Source organism: Macaca mulatta, chromosome 9, assembly GCF_049350105.2.
Source record: "Macaca mulatta isolate MMU2019108-1 chromosome 9, T2T-MMU8v2.0, whole genome shotgun sequence".
NCBI lineage: Eukaryota > Metazoa > Chordata > Mammalia > Primates > Cercopithecidae > Macaca > Macaca mulatta.
In genome coordinates, this window is record NC_133414.1 from 26,849,384 (window position 1) to 26,870,248 (window position 20,865).

At 36.8% G+C, this 20,865-nt stretch overlaps 1 protein-coding gene across 1 annotated transcript in view; it reads left to right on the top strand.

Moving 5' to 3' along the window:
- The window catches only part of GPR158 (G protein-coupled receptor 158), a 432,618-nt gene that overhangs the window by 235,710 nt on the left and 176,043 nt on the right, over positions 1–20,865 (top strand). The window contains exon 4 of the mRNA XM_001101165.5: positions 3,790–4,013. Within this exon, the coding sequence (XP_001101165.3) occupies positions 3,790–4,013 (224 nt within the window). The remainder of the gene's footprint in view (positions 1–3,789; positions 4,014–20,865) is intronic.

A 20,865-nucleotide genomic window follows, 5' to 3' on the forward strand; every position in this document is an offset into this window, starting at 1 on the left:
TAATCCCTGTTCTTCCATCTCATCCAGAAGGGGGAAATCCTAACCTCTGTGTCTCAAATCTGAATCTTAGAGCTCATACTTTATCATCTCCTATTCTACAGTGCTCTATGATTCTTCACATTGTAGTCACCATCATTAGACCTTCTGAATCCTTGACACTTTTATCTTAGTGAAATGACTCTGGCTTCACTTACGTAACTATCCAGTTCGTACTCGAGTTAATGCATTGTTTTCTCAGTATCCTGGCTTCTCATACTTCTCAGTTTTTGACTTGACTATGATTCTTCAAGTTTTTATCTGCATTGGATACCTTTTTTTAATCATCTCAAATTGCTTTTCGCCTTATCTCTTTCTCTACCCATTGCGATCACCATTTCCTGAAGGTTTTGAATGGCTTTGTGTAAGTGCCATTGTGGTGTGCCTTTCCTCATATGCTTCTCACTTTCTGTTCTGCTATGAGGTACCTCTGTGGTCGTGACACAAGATGTGAGAACCTGCTTTGGATCAAGTGTGCATAATGCAGGCACGTGGGGGCAGTTGATGATTCTGGAAACCCTTTATCAATTAGTAAGGTTGATAATGGAGACATGTTTTCCCCTTTATCTCTACGATTGACTCAGATTCAAGAAGTCCCTGGAGGATTGAGCACAAACTGCTCCAAGGGAGTGAAGGCTGCAGATCCATTATACAGCCTTGTGTTGGCTTTCCTCCTTTGCCTTTTTACCCCTCCTCTCACACTCTTGCTGTCTGGGAGCACGTTTTGTAGTTACATGAAAAGAAGCCTAAAACTGTCATTAGCAAAATCCTTTCTTTATTCTCTGTGTGTGACTGCTCTATCCTCTGCGTTTGTTTCTATGCTACTGATAATCGTACAAAATCACACACTATCTTGACTATGTTTCTTAGTAATGCATACTGTCTTACTCTAACTGGATTATTTTTCTGCCAAGTGATCTGACAAATCATCTTGTATTATATTTCTGCCTCAACCTTCATGTCTTTAATCTCAAAAAAGGCCTTCTTCACTCTCAATAAGTATTCTTACCTGCTTTGTTGAGAAGGATAAGACTCTACAAGATTGGCTGCCACATTTTTTCTACTTCAAAATGTATTTTTTTTCCAACTGATTCCTTCTTTCTGCTAAAAAACAGTACACCTTTTAAAAATCTTTGATTTATCTCTACTTTTTTCCAGTGTCAGAAGAGATATCAAATATTCTTAGAGTTAATTTCTCCAACTATGCTGTTGATTACATCCAATCATGACTTCTCAAATCCTTCCTTTACCAGTTTTCTCATATAGTTACTCAATTTCAAATGGCCCATTTTTACTGGATGCAGTTGTGTTATGATCGCACCTGTTTCAAAGAAAACAAACAAACAAAAACAAAATCACTTTTTAAAAATACCATCATTATTCCTCTCAACCATGAGTTTTTCTTGCTTTTTTCATTCAATAGTGCATTTATTTAAATAATATACTATCTTATTACTTATTTAGTACATAAGCCTTGACAATTTAGGGACTAAATCTCCTACTCTTTGGAAACTATTATCTTATAGGTCAGTGAAGAATAAAATAATTATTAAATCTTGTAGACTTTTCTCAGTCATATTGATCACATTATAGCATTTTTTAGTAAATTTCATTTCTGTTATGACACTGTAAGTACTCTTCCCTGTCTAGCATTTCCCTCTGTACATTTCCCAATAATTATCTTATCCACTCCCAGAGATCTCTGCAGGTTCTGTCTCTAACATTCACTCTGTATCTCAGTTCTTTCTTCTAACTTCTCTGTTTTGGAGGAATATCTTTTTTTAAGGCACCATGAATTCCTAATTACTCTTTGCATCTCCTATATTTGGAGAAGAGGAGAAAGGGCCAGTCACTATGATTTCTATAAATATTAATAATCTCAACCAGGTGCGGTGGCTCACACCTGTAATCCCAGCACTTTGGGAGGCCGAGGCAGGTGGATCACGAGGTCAAATGTTCGAGACCAGCCTGACCAACATGGTGAAACCCTGTCTCTACTAAAAATACAAAAATTAGCCAGTCATAGTGGCCCGTGTCTGTAGTCCCAGCTACTCAGGAAGCTGAGGCAGGAGAATCACTTGAACCTAGGAGACGGAGGTCGCAGTGAGCCAAGATCATGCCACTGCACTCCAGCTTGGGTGACAGAGTGAGACTCCATCTCAAAAATAAATAAATAAGTAAATAATCTCATTTAATCCCACAGCAATTCATGTTTCATAAATAAGTAAACTAAGACCCCAAGTGGTCTAGTGAGTTGTCTCATGTCATAGAGTTTTCTGGAGTAGGGAACAAAGTCTGCTTGACAATAAAATCCATTTGCTTTTCATCATGTAACGGAATGATGACTCTTAAACAGCATTATATCCATAATCATCAGAGAAATATTCAATTGTGTTTTTGCTATTGTCTTTACTGAGGAAACAAAGCAGACAAATACATTGTACAAAGATTGTGAATCTTTAATAGGGGTTGAAAAGAACCAAGACTTTCTGTTAAACTGTATATTATTAAAATGCTGTTACCTAGAGGAACCTCTTTCCCAAATTCCTCAGTTAATCAAAGCTGTGTTATATACTGAAGTGGGTTCATATTCATTGATGTCTTTTATATTGAATTCAGAGTTGGAAATCATTTCTGTTTCTTTTTTCTTCATATTTGGCATTAATTGGATAGATGTTGGTGCTAAACTCATCTTAACTATTAAAGAGAAGCTTTACCTATTGAGCTTCAGAAGTAACTTAAGGTTGATAATTGAGACAGAAGAACCTAAAATTAAAAGGAGGATCGATAGCAGTAAGTGAATAGTGTTGAAAATGTCCTAAGAGCATGTAAAGTGGGAAATTACATGATAGCTTATAAGTATGGACTGTACTCTTGGCAAAGGATGTACCATCATTAGGCAAATTGCACACTGAACAACTGTCAAATACCATTTCACCTAATTTAGACCTAATGAACTTGGTAGATGAGATCCCTGATGAATGAATTAAGGAGCAGTCAAAGTCTCATTTTGGATTCTGTGCTATCTAGGTCAAGAAGTTCCCAAAGGTATGCATGTATTTACTCGGTACATAAAAACATCAACTTTCTTATTCCTACTTCTGGTTAATTGTCTTACAAATATTTGTGGAATATGATTTGTGCTTTTCAGTTGGTGAGTGGTAGATAATGATATAAAAGACTTAGAAGGCCGGGCGCGGTGGCTCACACCTGTAATCGCAGCACTTTGGGAGGCAGAGGTGGGCGGATCACGAGGTCAGGAGATTGAGGTCATCCTGGCTAACATGGTGAAACCCCATCTCTACTAAAAATACAAAAATTTAGCCGGGCACAGTGGTGGGAGCTTGTAGTCCTAGCTACTTGGGAGGCTGAAGCAGGAGAATGGCATGAACCCGGGAGGCAGAGCTGGCAGTGAGCCAAGATTGTGCCACTGCACTCTAGCCTGGGGGACAGAGCAAGACTCCATCTCAAAAAAAAAAAAAAAAAAGACTTAGGAAAACTGTTCCCTGCCCTCATGAAGCTTTTGAAATTTTGCTAATTTTCCTCAACCACTGTCACTGATGATTTTTAAAATCAAAAGGATAAAAAGAATTTTGTAAGAGTCTAAAGTAACTCTCCTAGCAAGAGGGTTGATAAAAGGTCTATAATAAATGAGAAAAGGAATGAGGAGTCAAGGATGTCTTTTGACTCTATACTCAATCTTACCTACCTAAGAGGTGCGAATGACACTGTGGTTTTATTTGGAACTTTCAGGAAGGGGTCCGGATCAACATATTTCAGGAAGTACAAAAGATGTGTCAGAAGAAGCCTATGTCTGCCTACCTTGCAGGGAGGGCTGCCCCTTCTGTGCAGATGACAGCCCGTGCTTCGTCCAGGAGGATAAGTATTTGCGACTTGCCATCATCTCCTTCCAAGCCCTGTGTATGCTGCTCGACTTCGTTAGCATGCTGGTGGTCTACCACTTTCGCAAAGCAAAGGTAAACCCAGGTATCCTGGTTATGATCCTCTTGTTATAGAGCAACCTCTTATTTTTTTAAGCAAACAGAGTTTTCACATGCAAGTTCCTTCTCTACTAAGCAGCAGTCTTTCTATAATGTGATTGGACTAGAATATGAAAGTTATATTCTTTAGCTGACCAGAAAAATAGAGATTAAAACATGATACTTTAACATTTACAGAATGTTTCCCCTTGTTTAGTCGGGATCTCAAGTGCTTCATTGACTTAAATGACTCTCCTTTACATCATGTCTTTGGCCTCTAGAGAAACTTATTCTGCCACTATCCAATGTATTATTAATTTTTTTGTATCTAAGAAGCTTTGTTATGTTTATTATATTTTTCTTATGTTTAAAGATGGTAAATGACTCAACTATTTTTTAGCACATTATACTTTGAAGAATGAATTTATTTATGACCTTATATTTTGTCTTACATTAGTGTCCCAGAATAATAACAATCCTGGGAAGAACTTATACAACTTTGGAGAGAACATATCCTTTGGTTCTATTCTAAGTAATCAAGAGTAGTATAGACCAGGAGCAGTGGCTCATGCCTATAATCTCAGTACATTGAGAGGCCAAGGCTGGAGAATTGCTTGAGGCCAGAGAGTTTGAGACCAGCCTGACCAACATAGCAAGACCCTGTCTCTACAAAAAATAAATAAATTAAAAAACCATTTCTCTCCAAAAAAAAAATTAAAAATTTCTCTACAAAACAAACAAACAAAAACAAAAAAACAAAAACTAGCCAGTGTGGTGGTGCCTGCCTATAGTCCCAACTGTTTAGGAGGCTGAGACAGGAGTATCTCTTGAGCCTAGAGTTCAAGACTGCAGTGAGCTCTGATCACACCACTGTACTTCTGCCTGGGTGACAGAGTGAGACCCTGCCCTGTCTCAATAAAAAGGGGTGGGTAGAAGCATTTGTATGCCTTTCAGTCATGGGTAAATGAAATGTTAAAATGTGCAGGACAAAGCTTTGGGGGAAGCTTTCTCAAGTTGGCCACCCAATTAGTTACATGTAGCCAGTGTTGTATTTGAATTTGTGGTTCTGATGCTTGCAGAAATGTATTTGTGCCATTGGAAAGAAAACAAAACCTAAAGTCTCCAATCTTTTCCAAATTCAAAAGACCTCTTTATACTGGGAAAGCTGTACAGATTGGTTTAGATTACAGAGTTCATTGAAGGTATAAAGTGTTCCCATTAGAAACTGTTTTAAAAACCCTCTGTGAATGGCATCTATTATGAAGCCTCAAGTTACACATTTTTTTATTTTATTTTATTTTTATTTATTTTTTTATTATTATTATACTTTAAGTTCTAGGGTACATGTGCATAACGTGCAGGTTTGTTACATATGTATACTTGTGCCATGTTGCTGTGCTGCACCCATCAACTCGTCATTTACATCAGGTATAAATCCTATGCAATCCCTCCCCCCTCCCCCCTCCCCATAATAGGCCCCGGTGTGTGATGTCCCCCTTCCCGAGTCCAAGTGATCTCATTGTTCAGTTCCCACCTATGAGTGAGAACATGCGGTGTTTGGTTTTCTGTTCTTGTGATAGTTTGCTAAGAATGATGGTTTCCAGCTGCATCCATGTCCCTACAAAGGACACAAACTCATCCTTTTTTATGGCTGCATGGTATTCCATGGTGTATATGTGCCACATTTTCTTAATGCAGTCTGTCACTGATGGACATTTGGGTTGATTCCAAGTCTTTGCTATTGTGAATAGTGCCGCAATGAACATACGTGTGCATGTGTCTTTATAGCAGCATGATTTATAATCCTTTGGGTATATCCCCAGTAATGGGATGGCTGGGTCATATGGTACATCTAGTTCTAGATCCTTGAAGAATCGCCATACTGTTTTCCATAATGGTTGAACTAGTTTACAATCCCACCAACAGTGTAAAAGTGTTCCTATTTCTCCACATCCTCTCCAGCACCTGTTGTTTCCTGACCTTTTAATGATTGCCATTCTAACTGGTGTGAGATGGTATCTCATTGTGGCTTTGATTTGCATTTCTCTGATGGCCAGTGATGATGAACATTTTTTCATGTGTCTGTTGGCTGTATGAATGTCTTCTTTTGAGAAATGTCTGTTCATATCCTTTGCCCACTTTTTGATGGGGTTGTTTTTTTCTTGTAAATTTGTTTGAGTTCTTTGTAGGTTCTGGATATTAGCCCTTTGTCAGATGAGTAGATTGCAAAAATTTTCTCCCATTCTGTAGGTTGCCTGTTCACTCTGATGGTAGTTTCTTTTGCTGTGCAGAAGCTTTTTAGTTTAATTAGATCCCATTTGTCAATTTTGGCTTTTGCTGCCGTTGCTTTTGGTGTTTTAGACATGAAGTCTTTGCCCATGCCTATGTCCTGAATGGTACTACCTAGGTTTTCCTCTAGGGTTTTTATGGCATTAGGTCTAACATTTAAGTCTCTAATCCGTCTTGAATTAATTTTCGTATAAGGAGTAAGGAAAGGATCCAGTTTCAGCTTTCTACTTATGGCTAGCCAATTTTCCCAGCACCATTTATTAAATAGGGAATCCTTTCCCCATTTCTTGTTTCTCTCAGGTTTGTCAAAGATCAGATGGCTGTAGATGTGTGGTATTATTTCTGAGGACTCTGTTCTGTTCCATTGGTCTATATCTCTGTTTTGGTACCAGTATACACATTTTTATTATTAAAAAGCCTCTGTTGAGATTCTAGGAGATTGCGTTCATTTTGTTAATGTTATAGACTTTGATAGTCATTTAAAATGGACAATTTCATTAACAGAAGAATCCAGCACAAATTAAAATCAAGCTTAAAGTCAGCAAGAAAGTGCAAACAGGCAGATTGCTCCTCATTTAACCAATTAACCTTTCTTTTGCAACAAACTGTGTGTTATATAATAAAAATAGTAGGCAAGTAGAGTTGAGAAATATATAACCACTGTTACCTAGATAAAATTAATTGGTTTTGTAAAAAGCCTGTCAGTGGCATAGCAGGTAGAATTGAAAGGTCTGTTTATTAATTTCTCTGAAATCTCTCTGATATAATGTAATTCATTTATATGGTAGATAACACACGGTTCCCTATGAATTTTAATTGAGTTTGATAATTAATGATTGCTCTGCTAAATTAGTCAGTAATACATGGTAGGTAAAATATTACATTGGATATTTAAAAACCTGAGATAGTTCTGACAAGACCAATGTCTTAATAAATGTTAATGTTACTTAGCTTTGCCAGTTATTAAACCTTGCTAATTTCCCTGGACCTTCATGTGAAATATCATTTTAATGACCAAAATCCTACTTTACAGGACTATAATGAGAATACATAGTTTTACATGTCATTTTAGTGAAATTTCTATAGATTAAAAACTATTAATAGTAGGAATTGATAAATTAAACATTATCTAGTTTTCAGATGGTCACCTTTCGAAGAATCAGTTTTTGCAGAATGTAACATAATAAAAGAGGGATATAAGCTAATAAAGCGAATGAACATAGACCATGTATATTGATGAAAAGAAATGTTTGATGCAATTTTCTGCTGTGATTTCAATTGCTAAAAGCAATTGTAAAAATGATAGAACATTCCAGTATAGAGATTGGAGATTTATAGCATGTAGAATTTGGATTCGCTTTTTAAAGATTTCCTGTGTCTTTGCAACATTTCTTTGGATGAAGAAGAAACTTGATGATCTCTTTTGTAGCAATATTGACATTTCTTTAGGAGTTTCCTATTACATTCTCTACTCATTGATAATTAAAAGAACAAAGCCCACACAATTTATCAATTTACATCTATTTTGACAAAAAAAATCCAATTGTAATACAGAAGTAGCATAACAATTGCGGGTAAGTGTGCAGACTCAGATTGTTTAGATTTGAATACTGTCTCAGCTCCTTGCATACTGTGAGACTTTGTGAGAATTGCTTAGCCCTTTTTTGTCTAGTTTTCTCCTCTGTAAAATGGTATTCACACGCCATGTACAAAAACTAAATTAAAATGGATCATAGATCAAAATGAGAGAGTAAAAACCCAAGGAAGTTTTATTAGGATAAAACATTGGCATAAATCTTCATGAACTTCAGTTAAGCAGTAGGTTCTTAAATATGACATCACAAGCATACATGACAAAAGTAGATAAATTTGACTTCATGAAAACTTTTTTGTATCAAAGACAGCATCAAGAAAGTAAAAAGAAAACACATAGAATGGCAGAAGATATTTGTAAATCCTACCTATGATAAGGAATAGCATCCAGAATATGTAAAGGACAGGTAACCAATCAATGAAAAGAGAAGTAAAACCAATTTAAAAAGTGAGACAAGGATCTAAATAAACATTTATCCAAAGAAAATATATGAATAAGCCAAAATGTGTATGAAAGGATTATCAACACATAGTCACTAGGAAAACGCAACTCAAACTAACAATACCCACTAGCATAGCTAAAAATAGAAAAGATGGTAACAAGTGTTGCGGATGTGGAGAAATTGACACTCTCATTCATTCCTGTGGGAAATGTAAAATGGTACAGCCCTTTTGGAAAATAGTTTGGCAGTCCCTCAAAAAGTTAAAACTCGAAGTGTGATATGACCCAGCAATTCCACTCCCGGTATATATCCAGAAGAACTGAATATATATGTCTACAAAGAAATATGCACACCAATGTTCATAGGACACAGATGAACCTTGAAAACTGCTAAGTAAAAGCGTTACAAAAGATCACATATTGTATCATTTCGTTTAAATGAAATGCTCAGAAGAGGCAAATTCATGGAGACAAGTAGATTAGTGGTTACCAGGGACTACCAGGAAGGAAGAATGGGGAGTTAGGGCTATTGAGTTCAGGGTTTCTTTTTGGAACAACAAAAATGTTACAAAATGGCCGGGCGCGGTGGCTCAAGCCTGTAATCCCAGCACTTTGGGAGGCCGAGACGGGCGGATCACGACGTCAGGAGATCGAGACCATCCTGGCTAACACGGTGAAACCCCGTCCCTACTAAAAAATACAAAAAACTAGCCGGGCGAAGTGGCGGGCGCCTGTAGTCCCAGCTACTTGGGAGGCTGAGGCAGGAGAATGGCGTGAACCCGGGAGGCGGAGCTTGCAGTGAGCTGAGATCCGGCCACTGCACTCCAGCCTGGGCGACAGAGCATGACTCCGTCTCAAAAAAAAAAAAAAAAAAAAAAAAAGTTACAAAATTAGATTAGGGTAATAGTTGCACCCCTCTGTCAATAGGCTAAAAACTACTGGATTATATACTTTAAAAATGTGAATTTTAAAGTATGTGTATTATATCTCAATAAATCTTTTACAAATTTTTAAAGGAGTTTACATCTTATTAATACTTACCTTCCGGGATTATTTAAAAGGGTTAATGAGATAATCCATGTAAAATACCTTCCACTTAGTCTTTACTAGTTGTTTGTCTTTTGTAATATAATTTTGGACCTCTTTATAAAATTCATAATTCATGTATGCTTCCCACATTGGGGGCCAAGTATGACATTTAAAGTAGTTCAAAAGAATGAGAAGTTGGGAAACATAGCTGTGCCTCTTTGAAGGCGGCACCCAAGCTCCGTAAGTATTCATTCATAGGCACATATGCAATCGCATACATATTTCTGTGCTGATAATCTTCTTCAAAAACCATTTACTGTGCATTTATTTATATGTGGCTTTTTGTCCTTTTCAAGAGTGATTACTTAGCATGCAAATAAAACCCAGTTTATTTACCTACTTATTGATACTACTGGCTTTTCTAGGAAGTTTCAATTTCCATCCGCACCCTCAAAATGAGAAACTTATGGAAATCTTTCCTGGGTATTGATTATGAAGTCATTAGGGATATTGAGAATTAGGACACATACTCCTTCTTGTGTTGTTATAATAGTTAGGAAAAAAGTAACAAAATAAAAATTTGTAATATAGGAATAAGTTTGTTACTATAATACTTTCCTGGTTTTAATTTAGCAAGATGAAAAACAGTTCAGAGCTAGAATGGCGAAACCTCTCGTTTTATAGATAAGAAAATCAGCCGGGCGCGGTGGCTCAAGCCTGTAATCCCAGCACTTTGGGAGGCCGAGGCGGGTGGATCACGAGGTCAGGAGATCGAGACCATCCTGGCTAACACGGTGAAACCCCGTCTCTACTAAAAATACAAAAAAAAAAAAAAAACTAGCCGGGCGTGGTGGCGGGCGCCTGTAGTCCCAGCTACTCGGGAGGCTGAGGCGGGAGAATGGCGTGAACCCGGGAGGTGGAGCTTGCAGTGAGCCGAGATCGCGCCACTGCACTCCAGCCTGGGCGACAGAGCGAGACTCCGTCTCAAAAAAAAAAAAAAAAGAAAAAGAAAATCCAGGCCGGGCGCGGTGGCTCAAGCCTGTAATCCCAGCACTTTGGGAGGCCGAGTCGGGCGGATCACGAGGTCAGGAGATCGAGACCATCCTGGCTAGCACAGTGAAACCCCGTCTCTACTAAAAAATACAAAAAACTAGCCGGGCGAGGTGGCGGGCACCTGTAGTCCCAGCTACTCGGGAGGCTGAGGCAGGAGAATGGTGTAAACCCGGGAGGCGGAGCTTGCAGTGAGCCGAGATCCGGCCACTGCACTCCCGCCTGGGCGACAGAGCGAGACTCTGTCTCAAAAAAAAAAAAAAAAAGAAAAAGAAAAAAAGAAAATCCAGCCCCTGAGAGATTAAGTTTCCAAAGGTCACACAGCTAGGTTGAAAAGTTTATGCATGTATATTTAGCCTTATTTCAGCATATGAAATAAAAACACTTCTAGAAGATTAAAAGTGTAAGTTAATAAATTAAGGCTAAGTGAAAATAAGTTTAGAAAAAATTAGTTGAAATCAAGGGTGAGGTTAAGATATCAAATGGATTCCATGAGGGCTGAGATACTGTTCTCACCCCATGCCAGTGGGAAGAGCTTTCCTGGAGTTTTCTAGTAGCAGTGCAAATGGGAGGAAAAAAAATAAGTCATAGTAGCCATAAAATAAAAACCAACCAGTCACTGAGATGAAATTCAAATATTCCTGGCACCGAGTCTTGGAAGAAATTTCTCCTGTGGATCTTTATATAGACAATATTGTAAAATGTAGTGAATGATAAGCATTCTTACATGGAATACGATAATTATTTTCATGGCTCTGTTCCTGTTAATTTCCCCAAATGTGTGCTGATATTTGAATACTTAAATACAGCTCATGCAAATAAATTCTGTAGGGGTGTCATAATGTGGTCCTGATACACTGTTCTTGGCTGATGTTAATGCAGGTAGTTTTAGAGTGTCTAGATCACAGTTGGCCAGTGTGCAGCCCACAAGTTACTGCTACATGACTATGGTAGACACACATGGTTTTTTTTTTTTTTTCTCCATTTCATTCAGAATCAGCCTCAGAACCATTCTTAGGACTCTAAGCAGATTCTATGCATGAAATCTATTTGCTCTCCTGGATCTTGAAACACAGGAGGGCTGCAAATCCTTCATATAAACTTTTATAAGTACTGCTGGTCGTTACTGAGTTTTCAAAAGGTATTCACTGAGTGAAAACAAATTCGAGGTTCTATTCCCTATTAAGAGCAAGAAGGCAGTTGATTGTGAAGGTGTGTGCTATTATAATAGGTGAACCTGGGGACAGAATGCTGTGTGCTAATGATGGCTGAGGCATCTACCTAGACACACACCTGAAGAGAAGTACACGCTCTCAGATGCCAGAAGACACCCTGAGGAAGGGCCAGGAAACACCTGGTTAGGGATGGCACCTAAGCTAGAATCTGAGACTTTTTCTCTTACTTCTTCTTTTGCCAATATGTGAACCAGGTTCTTTAATCCAGTTTCACAAGAATTCATAAAATGTCACATCTTAGTTGCCTTTAGGATATGCACCGTATGCCACTGAGGTCCTGCTGGAAGTGGGCTATTTTGGAACTGAGGCCCCTTTTATTCATATTAGAGTAGTTCCGAGAATTGACAAATCAAAGATAGGAAAACCAATAGCAATGTCAAACCTAGCAGCTGAACCAGTCCTTTTGGGCGACAAGCAAATATATGTAGGGATAATGGAGAGTTCTCTGTTCTCAAATGAAATATTAGGTGATCATGTTGAAGAGACATAATATAGTATAGATACTTACGTCTTTTCAGTTGCATGGTTCTTCCAGGAAAGTCTAATTTTGAGTACATTTAATTGAAAGAGATTTGTCCAGGCCCAAAACATCAACGCTAGTAACTAACTACTAACCATCATTGATGAAATATTGGTTTAACATTTTATCATTTTAAATGACACAAATGAGATTCCGTTATATTCCAGGGTGAGACTTGTGGGATGATACCTCCAAGAGCAAATTAAAATTCACCCTGCAGAAACATTTAGGAAACTAATTACACACATTTGTCCCTATGCCTTTGGTTAAAGATGAAATCTGTCAGTAAACTGTGAGTAATTTTGAGCCCAGTGTGTTCTTCTAAAACAACAAGAATTTTAAAACAGTATTTTAAAGAGCCTGAATATTAAATATTTTTTAATTTATTCTACAGTTTTTTACCAAATATTATGACAAGGAACATATTTTTCCATTCGTGATTTCAAAGAGAGAGTATGGTTCCTTACAGCTATTAATAATGTCAAGTGTTAGTATAATTTATTTTCAGATGAAAATTTTGGAGAAACAAGGTACACTAGAAGGAACAGCAGCATATACCATTTCCGAACATAATCTTTTGTTTGACTTATTTTTAGTAAATTTTAGCATGTTTTGAGTTTAGTAATTTAGAAGAAAAAACTGATTTTTTAAAAACATGAACACACTGTAGTTGGTATTTTCTCCTCTATTTTTATAATCTTTCTTTTTTAAAAATTAGAAATTGACAAGAGATTTAATAACAATGCTAATTTTTTGTTTGAAAAAATGAGATGTTTTAGTGTATATGAAATGACTTTCTAAGTGAAATTCTAATAGGTTAATTATAATGTTCTAATGACTATTTTGGTAAAATAAAGATAGGTATGTCATTTTTATTTTAGAAAAATTTTTATTGTTCATTTTCAGAACATTTTTTTATCATCACAAACCAAACTCTCTACCCATTATACAATAACATCCCATTTTTCTATCCCTTGGTAAACTCTCTTCTACTTTCTGTTGCTAAAAATTTGCCTATTTTATGCCTTCTGTAAGTGGAATCATATAATATTTATTCATTTGTATCTGACATTTAGCATAATGTTTTCAAGATTCATTGACGTGGTACCATATGTTATAACCTGATTTCTTCTTGATGATGAATGACATTGTTTGTATATACCACATTTTGCTTTTCCATTCATCTATATTGATGGCCATTTGAGTTGTTTCTACTTTTTGGCTATTGTGAATGATGCTGCTGTGAACATTCATGTACAAATATCTGTTTGAATCCTTGTTTTAAATTCTTTTGCTATATACCTAGTAATGGAATTGCTGGATCATATGATAATTCTAGGTTTAGTGATTTGAGGAACCACCAAACAGTTTTTCACAGAGGCCCCACCATTTTCCACCGGTAGTTTGGAAGGTTTACAATTCCTCCACACCCTAACTTACATTTGTCATTTTCTGTTGTTTTGTTGTTGTTGTTTTAATATTAGCCATCTTAATGAGTGTGAAGTGGTATCTCATTGTGGGTTTGACTTCCATTTACTAATGATTAGTGACAGTTGAACATCTTTTCATGTGCCATGGACCATTTATATATCTTCTTTGAAGTAGTGTCTACTCAAGTCTTTTGCCCATTTTATTTTCACAAGTCTACATTGTGGTTCACTCTTGATGTTGTACACTGTGAGTTTGGACAGATGTATAATGCATTTATCCGCAATTATATTATGATGCAGATTAATTTTATTACCCTAAAAATCCTCCGTGTTCTGCCTTTGCCCATTTCTTAATCAGGTTATTTGGTTTATCACTGTCGACTTGTAGGAGTTCCTTATATATTCTGTATATTAATCTCTTACTGGGTACATGGTTTGCAAATATTTTCTTCCATTCTGTGATTTTTCTTTTTACTTTATCAATAGGGTCTTTTGAAGCCCCAAAGTTATTTATTTATTTATTTATTTAATTTGAGATTAGGTTTTGCTCAGTTACCCAGGCTGTAATGCAGTGGTATGATCACAGCTTACTGCAGCCTCAAACTCCTGGGCTCAAGCAACCCTTCCACTTCAGCTTTCTGAGTAGCTAGGGCTACAGATGCATGCCACCATCCCCAGCTATTTTTGAAATATTTTTGTAGAGATGGAGTCTTGCTATGTTGCCCAGACTGCTCTCAAACTCCTATCCTCAAGCAATCCTCCTGCCTTAGTCTCCCAAAATGCTGGGATTACCACCATGAGCCACATTGCTTGGCCCCCAACGTCTTTCATTTTGATAAGGTGTATCTATTTTTTCTTTTGTCACTTGTGCTTTTGGTGTCATATGCAAGAAATTATAGCCAAATCTAAAGTCATAATGCTTTTCCTCTATGTTTTCTTCTAGGAATTTTATAGTTTTAGGACTCACATTATGTCTTTAATCCATTTTGAGTTAATTTTTATATATGGTGTAAGATCAGAATCCAACTTCATTCTTTTTTGCATGAGAATTTCCAGTTTTCCCAATACCATTTGTTGAAGACATGGTCCTTTCCCTGTAGAGTTGTCCTGTCACCCTTGCCAAAGATAATTTTATCATATATGTTAAGGTGTATTTCTGGACTTTTTACTCTATTCCATTGGTCTGTATGCCTGTCTTTATGCCAATACCACATTGTTTTGATTACTGTAGCTTTAGAGTAAATTTTGAAATCAGAAAGAGTGAGGCCTCCACTTTGTTCTTTTAAAAATTGTTTTGGCTATTTGAGCTGCCTTGAAGTTCTATATAAATTTTAGGATGTGTTTTTCTGTTTCTACAAAACTATTGCTGGGATTTTGATCAAGTTTGCATTGAATCTGTGGATTACTTTGGGTAGTATTGCCATCTTAACAGTATTAAGTCTTCAGATCAATAAACACAAAGTATCTTTCTACTTATATGTGTCTTTCATTTCTTTTAGTAATGTTTTTAGTTTTCAGTATATGAGCCTTTTGGATTATCTCACATATTATCTTCCATAGTCTCAATGAATAACAAGTCTATGATTTTTCTTTTGTACTTAGCAATTGATGTTCCTCCTTCATGCTTTCTATTTCCTGTGGTTTATGGGAGGGAAGTATGGTATAATATGTGAAAATACATAATACATAAAAATTGGTCTAATGGTTAGAAGCCAAGACCTGTAGCATTTCTTGTACCTGTAGTCCACCTATAGGGGTATTGTAGAAGTTCCTTACTGATTTATAGAATTTTTTTCTTAAACCGAATTCTAGTAATGGCCAGCTGCTATATCCAATATAGATGATGTTATTTACTTCTATAGGTTTATAATGGATGATACTTCCTTCAACTTTTATTTTTCTAAGGCCTACAAAATTAATCTTAAATCTTATTCTATTGAACCAATAAATATAACATTATTTTAATTTTATTGAACTAAGAAAATATCACATTATTACAACAATATGATTTTGCTCCCTTTAATGGAATATGAATAAAAAATTTGGTGCATTTATTTTTTCCTTTTATCCCCCTTCCCAGTTTATTAAAATTTAATCTAGAGTTAGTTGCCATCAATGTTCAATAAGAGCAATCAGTCTTAAAAGGAAAACAATTCTCTAATGTTTTCTGGTTCTCACTACATTTAAGTAAATTGTTGGGACTTTCTATATGTTTATTGGGTATGATCACTCACTATTGGAACTTTCCAACTGTAATTTCTTGCTTTTGAGTTCTGACTTTTGGCTAATATTTTCTCATTATGAAATTTCTATATCACCAAGTAGTTTGTTCAGTAAATGGTAGTTTTAGATGCCTGTCATACCTGACCATCCACCCACCATTGACTGTTGCTTCTATACGGCAACAACGTGGCTCTGGGCAGAATTTGGGGTTACTGTCTTTTTCTCCAAAAGCCCTGTTATTACCACTTTATCATCTAGAATTGAACATGGCCCACATTTTGTCCTTTATAACAGGGATCCCAAACCCCCAGGGCTGCACAGCAGGAAGTGAGTGGCAGTGGGTAAGCCATCATTACCACCTGCGCTCCACCTGCTGTCAGATTAGCCATGGAATTAGATTCTCATAGGGGCACAAACCCTGTTGTGAACTGCACATGTGCACTCCTTATGAGAATCTAATGCCTGATGATATGAGGTGGAACAGTTTCCTCCTGAAACCATCATCCCCCCCCACACTCTCCACACCTCCGTCCGTGGAAAAATTGTCTTCCAAGAACCCAGTTCCTGATCCCAAAAAGGTTGGAAACTGCTGCTTTATATAAAAAAAATTCCTCATCTGAATCCTTATTGACTTCCTAACTCTTACCATCATTGATTGTTCTCTTTTTATTGTAGTTGCAAAAAAATGTGACATATACTCTCCAATTTCAGCTTGAATTTTTTCCTGAGATTGGAGAATTTCTTGTGTTATTATTTTATATTTCAATAGGGTTTTGGGAAACACGTGGTGTTGGGTTACGTAAGTTCTTTAGTGATAATTTCTGAGATTTTTGGTGCACCCATCACCTGAGCAGTGTACACTGTACCCATTGTATAGTCTTTTATTCCTTACCCCCTCCCACACTTTCCCCCGAGTCCCCAGAGTTCATCATATCATTCTTATGTCTTTGCGTCCTCATAGCTCGGCTCCCACTTATAAGTGAGAACATACAATGTTTGGTTTTCCATTCCTGAGTCACTTCACTTACAAAAATAGTTTCCAGTTCCATCCAGGTTGCTGTGAATGCCATTGTTTTACTTTTTATGGCTCAGTAGTATTCCATGGTGTGTGTGCACCACACACATACATGTATATATGTATTTTCTTTATCCACTAGTTGATTGATGGACATTTGGGCTGGTTCCATATTTTGCAATTGTGAATTGTGCTGCTATAAACATGCATATGCAGATATCTTTTTAGTATAATGACTTCTTTTCTTCTGGGTAGATACCTGATAGTGATAGATCTACTTTTTACCAAATGGTAGATCTACTTTTAGTTCTTTATTATTTTTATTTTTTATACTTTAAGTTCTAGGGTACATGTGCACAATGTGCAGGTTTGTCACATATGTATGCATGTACCATGTTGGTTTGCTGCACCCATTCATTCATCATTTACATTAGGTATTTACTTAATGCTATCTCTCCCCCATCCCCCCACCTCATGACAGGCCCCAGTGTATGATGTTCCCTCCCCTGTGTCCAAGTGTTTTCATATTCAATTCCCACCTGTAAGTAAGAACATAGTGTTTGTTTTTTTGTCCTTGAGATAGTTTGCCCAGAATGATGGTTTCCAGCTTCATCTGTATCCCTGCAAAGGACATGAACTCATCCATTTTTATGGCTGCATAGTATTCCATGGTGTATATGTGCCACATTTTCTTAATCCAGTCTGTCATTGATGGACATTTGGGTTGGTTCCAAGTCTTTGCTGTTGTGAATAGTGCCACAATAAACATACATGTGCATGTGTCTTTAAAGTAGCATGACTTATAATCCTTTGGGTATATACCCAGTAATGGGATGGCTGGGGGCTGGGTCAAATGGTATTTCTAGTTCTAGATCCTTGAGGAATCACCACATTGTCTTCCACAGTGGTTGAACTAATTTACACTCCCATCAACAGTGTAAAAATGTTCCTATTTCTCCAAATCCTCTCCAGCACCTGTTGTTTCCTGACTTTTGAATGATCGCCATTCTAACTGGTGTGAGATGATATCTCATTGTGGTTTGGATTTGCATTCCTCTGATGACCAGTGATGATAAGCATTTTATTCATGTGTCTGTCGGCTACATAAATATCTTCTTTTGAAAAGTGTTCATATCCTTTGCCCACTTTTTGATGGGGTTGATTTTTTCTTGTAAATTTGTTTAAGTTCTTTGTAGATTCTCGATATTAGCCCTTTGTCAGATGGGTAAATTGCAAAAATTTTCTCCCATTCTGTACGTTGCCTGTTCACACTGATGGCAGTTTCTTTTGCTGTGCAGAAGCTCTTTAGTTTAATTAGATCCCATTTGTCTATTTTGGCTTTTGTTGCCATTGCTTTCGGTGTTTTAGTCATGAAGTCCTTGCCCATGCCTATGTCCTGAATGGTAGTGCGTAGGTTTTCTTCTAGGGTTTTTATGGTCTCAGGTCTAACATTTAAGTCTTTAATTCATCTTGAATTAATTTTTGTATAAGGTGTAAGGAAGGTATTCAGTTTCAGCTTTCTACATATGGCTAGCCAGTTTTCCCAGCACCATTTATTAAATAGGCAATCCTTTCCCCATTTCTTGTTTTTGTCAGTTTGTCAAAGATCAGATGGTTGTAGACGTGTGGTATTATTTCTGAGGCCTCTGTTCTGTTCCATTGGTCTATATTTCTGTTTTGGTACCAGTGCCATGCTGTTTTGGTTACTATAGCCTTGTAGTATAGTTTTAAGTCAGGTAGCGTGATGCCTCCAGCTTTGTTCTTTTTGCTTAGGATTGTCTTGGCAATGTGGGCTCTTTTTTGGTTCCACATGAACTTTAAAGTAGTTTTTTCCAATTCTGTGAAGAAAGTCATTGGTAGCTTGATGGGGATGGCATTGAATATATAAATCGATAAATTACCTTGGGCAGTATGGCTATTTTCACAATATTGATTCTTTCTATCCATGAGCATGGAATGTTCTTCCATTTGTTTGTGTCCTCTTTTATTTCATTGAGCAGTGGTTTGTAGTTCTCCTTGAAGTGGTCCTTCACATCCCTTGTAAGCTAGATTCCTAGGTATTTTATTATCTATGTAGCAATTGTGAATGGGAGTTCACTCATGATTTGGCTCTCTGTTTGACTGTTATTGGTGTGTAAGAATGCTTGTGATTTTTGAATATTGATTTTGTGTCCTGAGTTCTTTAAGGATTCTCCACACTGTTTTCCATAGTAGTTTTACAAATTTACATTTCCACCAGTAGTGTAAAACTGTTCCCTTTTCAGCACATCCATGCCAATGTCTATTTTTTTTATTATGGTCATTCTTGCAGGAGTGAAAGGGGTATCACACTGTGGTTTTAATTTGCATTTCCCTGATACTTAGTAATGTTGAACATTTTTTATATGTTTGTCTGCCATTTGTATATCTTCTTTTGAGAGTTGTCTGTTCATGTCCTTAGCCCACCAAGAACCCAAAAGCAAATGCAACGAAAACAAAGATAAATAGATGGGACTTAATTAAACAAAAAAGCTCCTGCACAGCAAAAGAAATAATTAGCAGACTAAACAACCCACAGAATGGGAGAAAATCTTCACAACCTGTGCATCTGACAAAGGACTAATACCCAGAATCTACAAGGAACTTAAACAAATCAGCAAGAACAAAGCAAACAATCCCATTTTGTGTGTTATTTCTTATATTACCTCTCCTGCTTTAGCACTCCTGGGCTTCTCTCTTAGGACATCCTATTGCATATAGATTGGCTCTCAGCTTTCTTTTTCTATGTTTTCACTGTGTTATATTTGAATAGTTTCCTTTGTGCTTTGAGAAGCAGATCAAGATTGTCCTCTATTTCACTCCTTCAGCTTTCAGCAGTTTCCAAGCTGCTGTTTCCTATCTACATGTTATTTTAATATTGAGCAACTGTCTTTAATCTGTGTGCAATTGTTCCTTATGTTTTCTCTCTTTATCTGTGAAGGTTTGGGGGTTAAACAACCTGAGTTAAAATTCTGGTTCTTTAATTTTCTAGTTGTATGACACTAAGGTTGCATAGTTCAGCAAGTCATGGAATCTCTCTAGATGAGTTTTATCATATGTAAAATGTGGACCTCTCTCAGCCTTCATCGAATTGAAGAGAGTTATGGTCTTGCTCTGGATTAAGCTTTGCGGTAAAGGAATGTTGTGGTTGCTTTAATCTGCTATCTAGATACTCAAACTTTCTCCATGTTAGCAATAAGGCTATTTTGCTTTCTTATCATTTATGTGTTCACTGGAGTAGCACTTTTAATTTCCATCAAGAACTTTTCCTTTGCATTTACTACTTAGTTTACTATTTGGCACAAGAAGCCTGTTTTTTGTTTTTTGTTTTTTTTGTTTTTTTGTTTTTTTTAGCTCATCTTAGCTTTCGATATGCCTCCCTAGGTGTAATCATTTCTAGTTTTTAATTTGAAGTGAGAAACATGTGACTTTTCCTTTTTTTTTTTTTTTTGAATACTTAGACACCATTGTAGGGTTATTAATTGGCCTAATTTGAAGATTGTTATGTCTCAGGGAATAGGGAGGCCCAAGGAGGGGGAGAGGTACAGGAGAACTGCCAGTCAGTGGATCAGTCAGAATACACAACATTTATGAAGTTTGCAGTCTTACATGGGTGTGGTTCATGATGCCCCAGAACGATTACCAGATTCACATGAAAGATGCGTGATCACCAGTCACCATAGCAGATATAATAATAATGAAAATGTGAGAATTACCAAAATGTGACACAGAGACATGAAGTGAGCACGTGCTGTTGGAAGAACGTCAGTGAGAGATTTGCTCGATGCAAGGTTTCCACAAACCTTTAATTTGTAAACAATGCAGTATGTTTGGAGTGCAATAAAGTGAAGCTCGATAAAATGATGTATGCTAGTATGAGTTTTACTTACCACAGTTTCAACGATGCAAAGTCCTCTAGATTATTGCCAATAATTCAAATTAGGTATTTTTAATATTTTTTGCTATACATCTCGAGAAACAGTTCTTCAAAAATTATGGATTTAT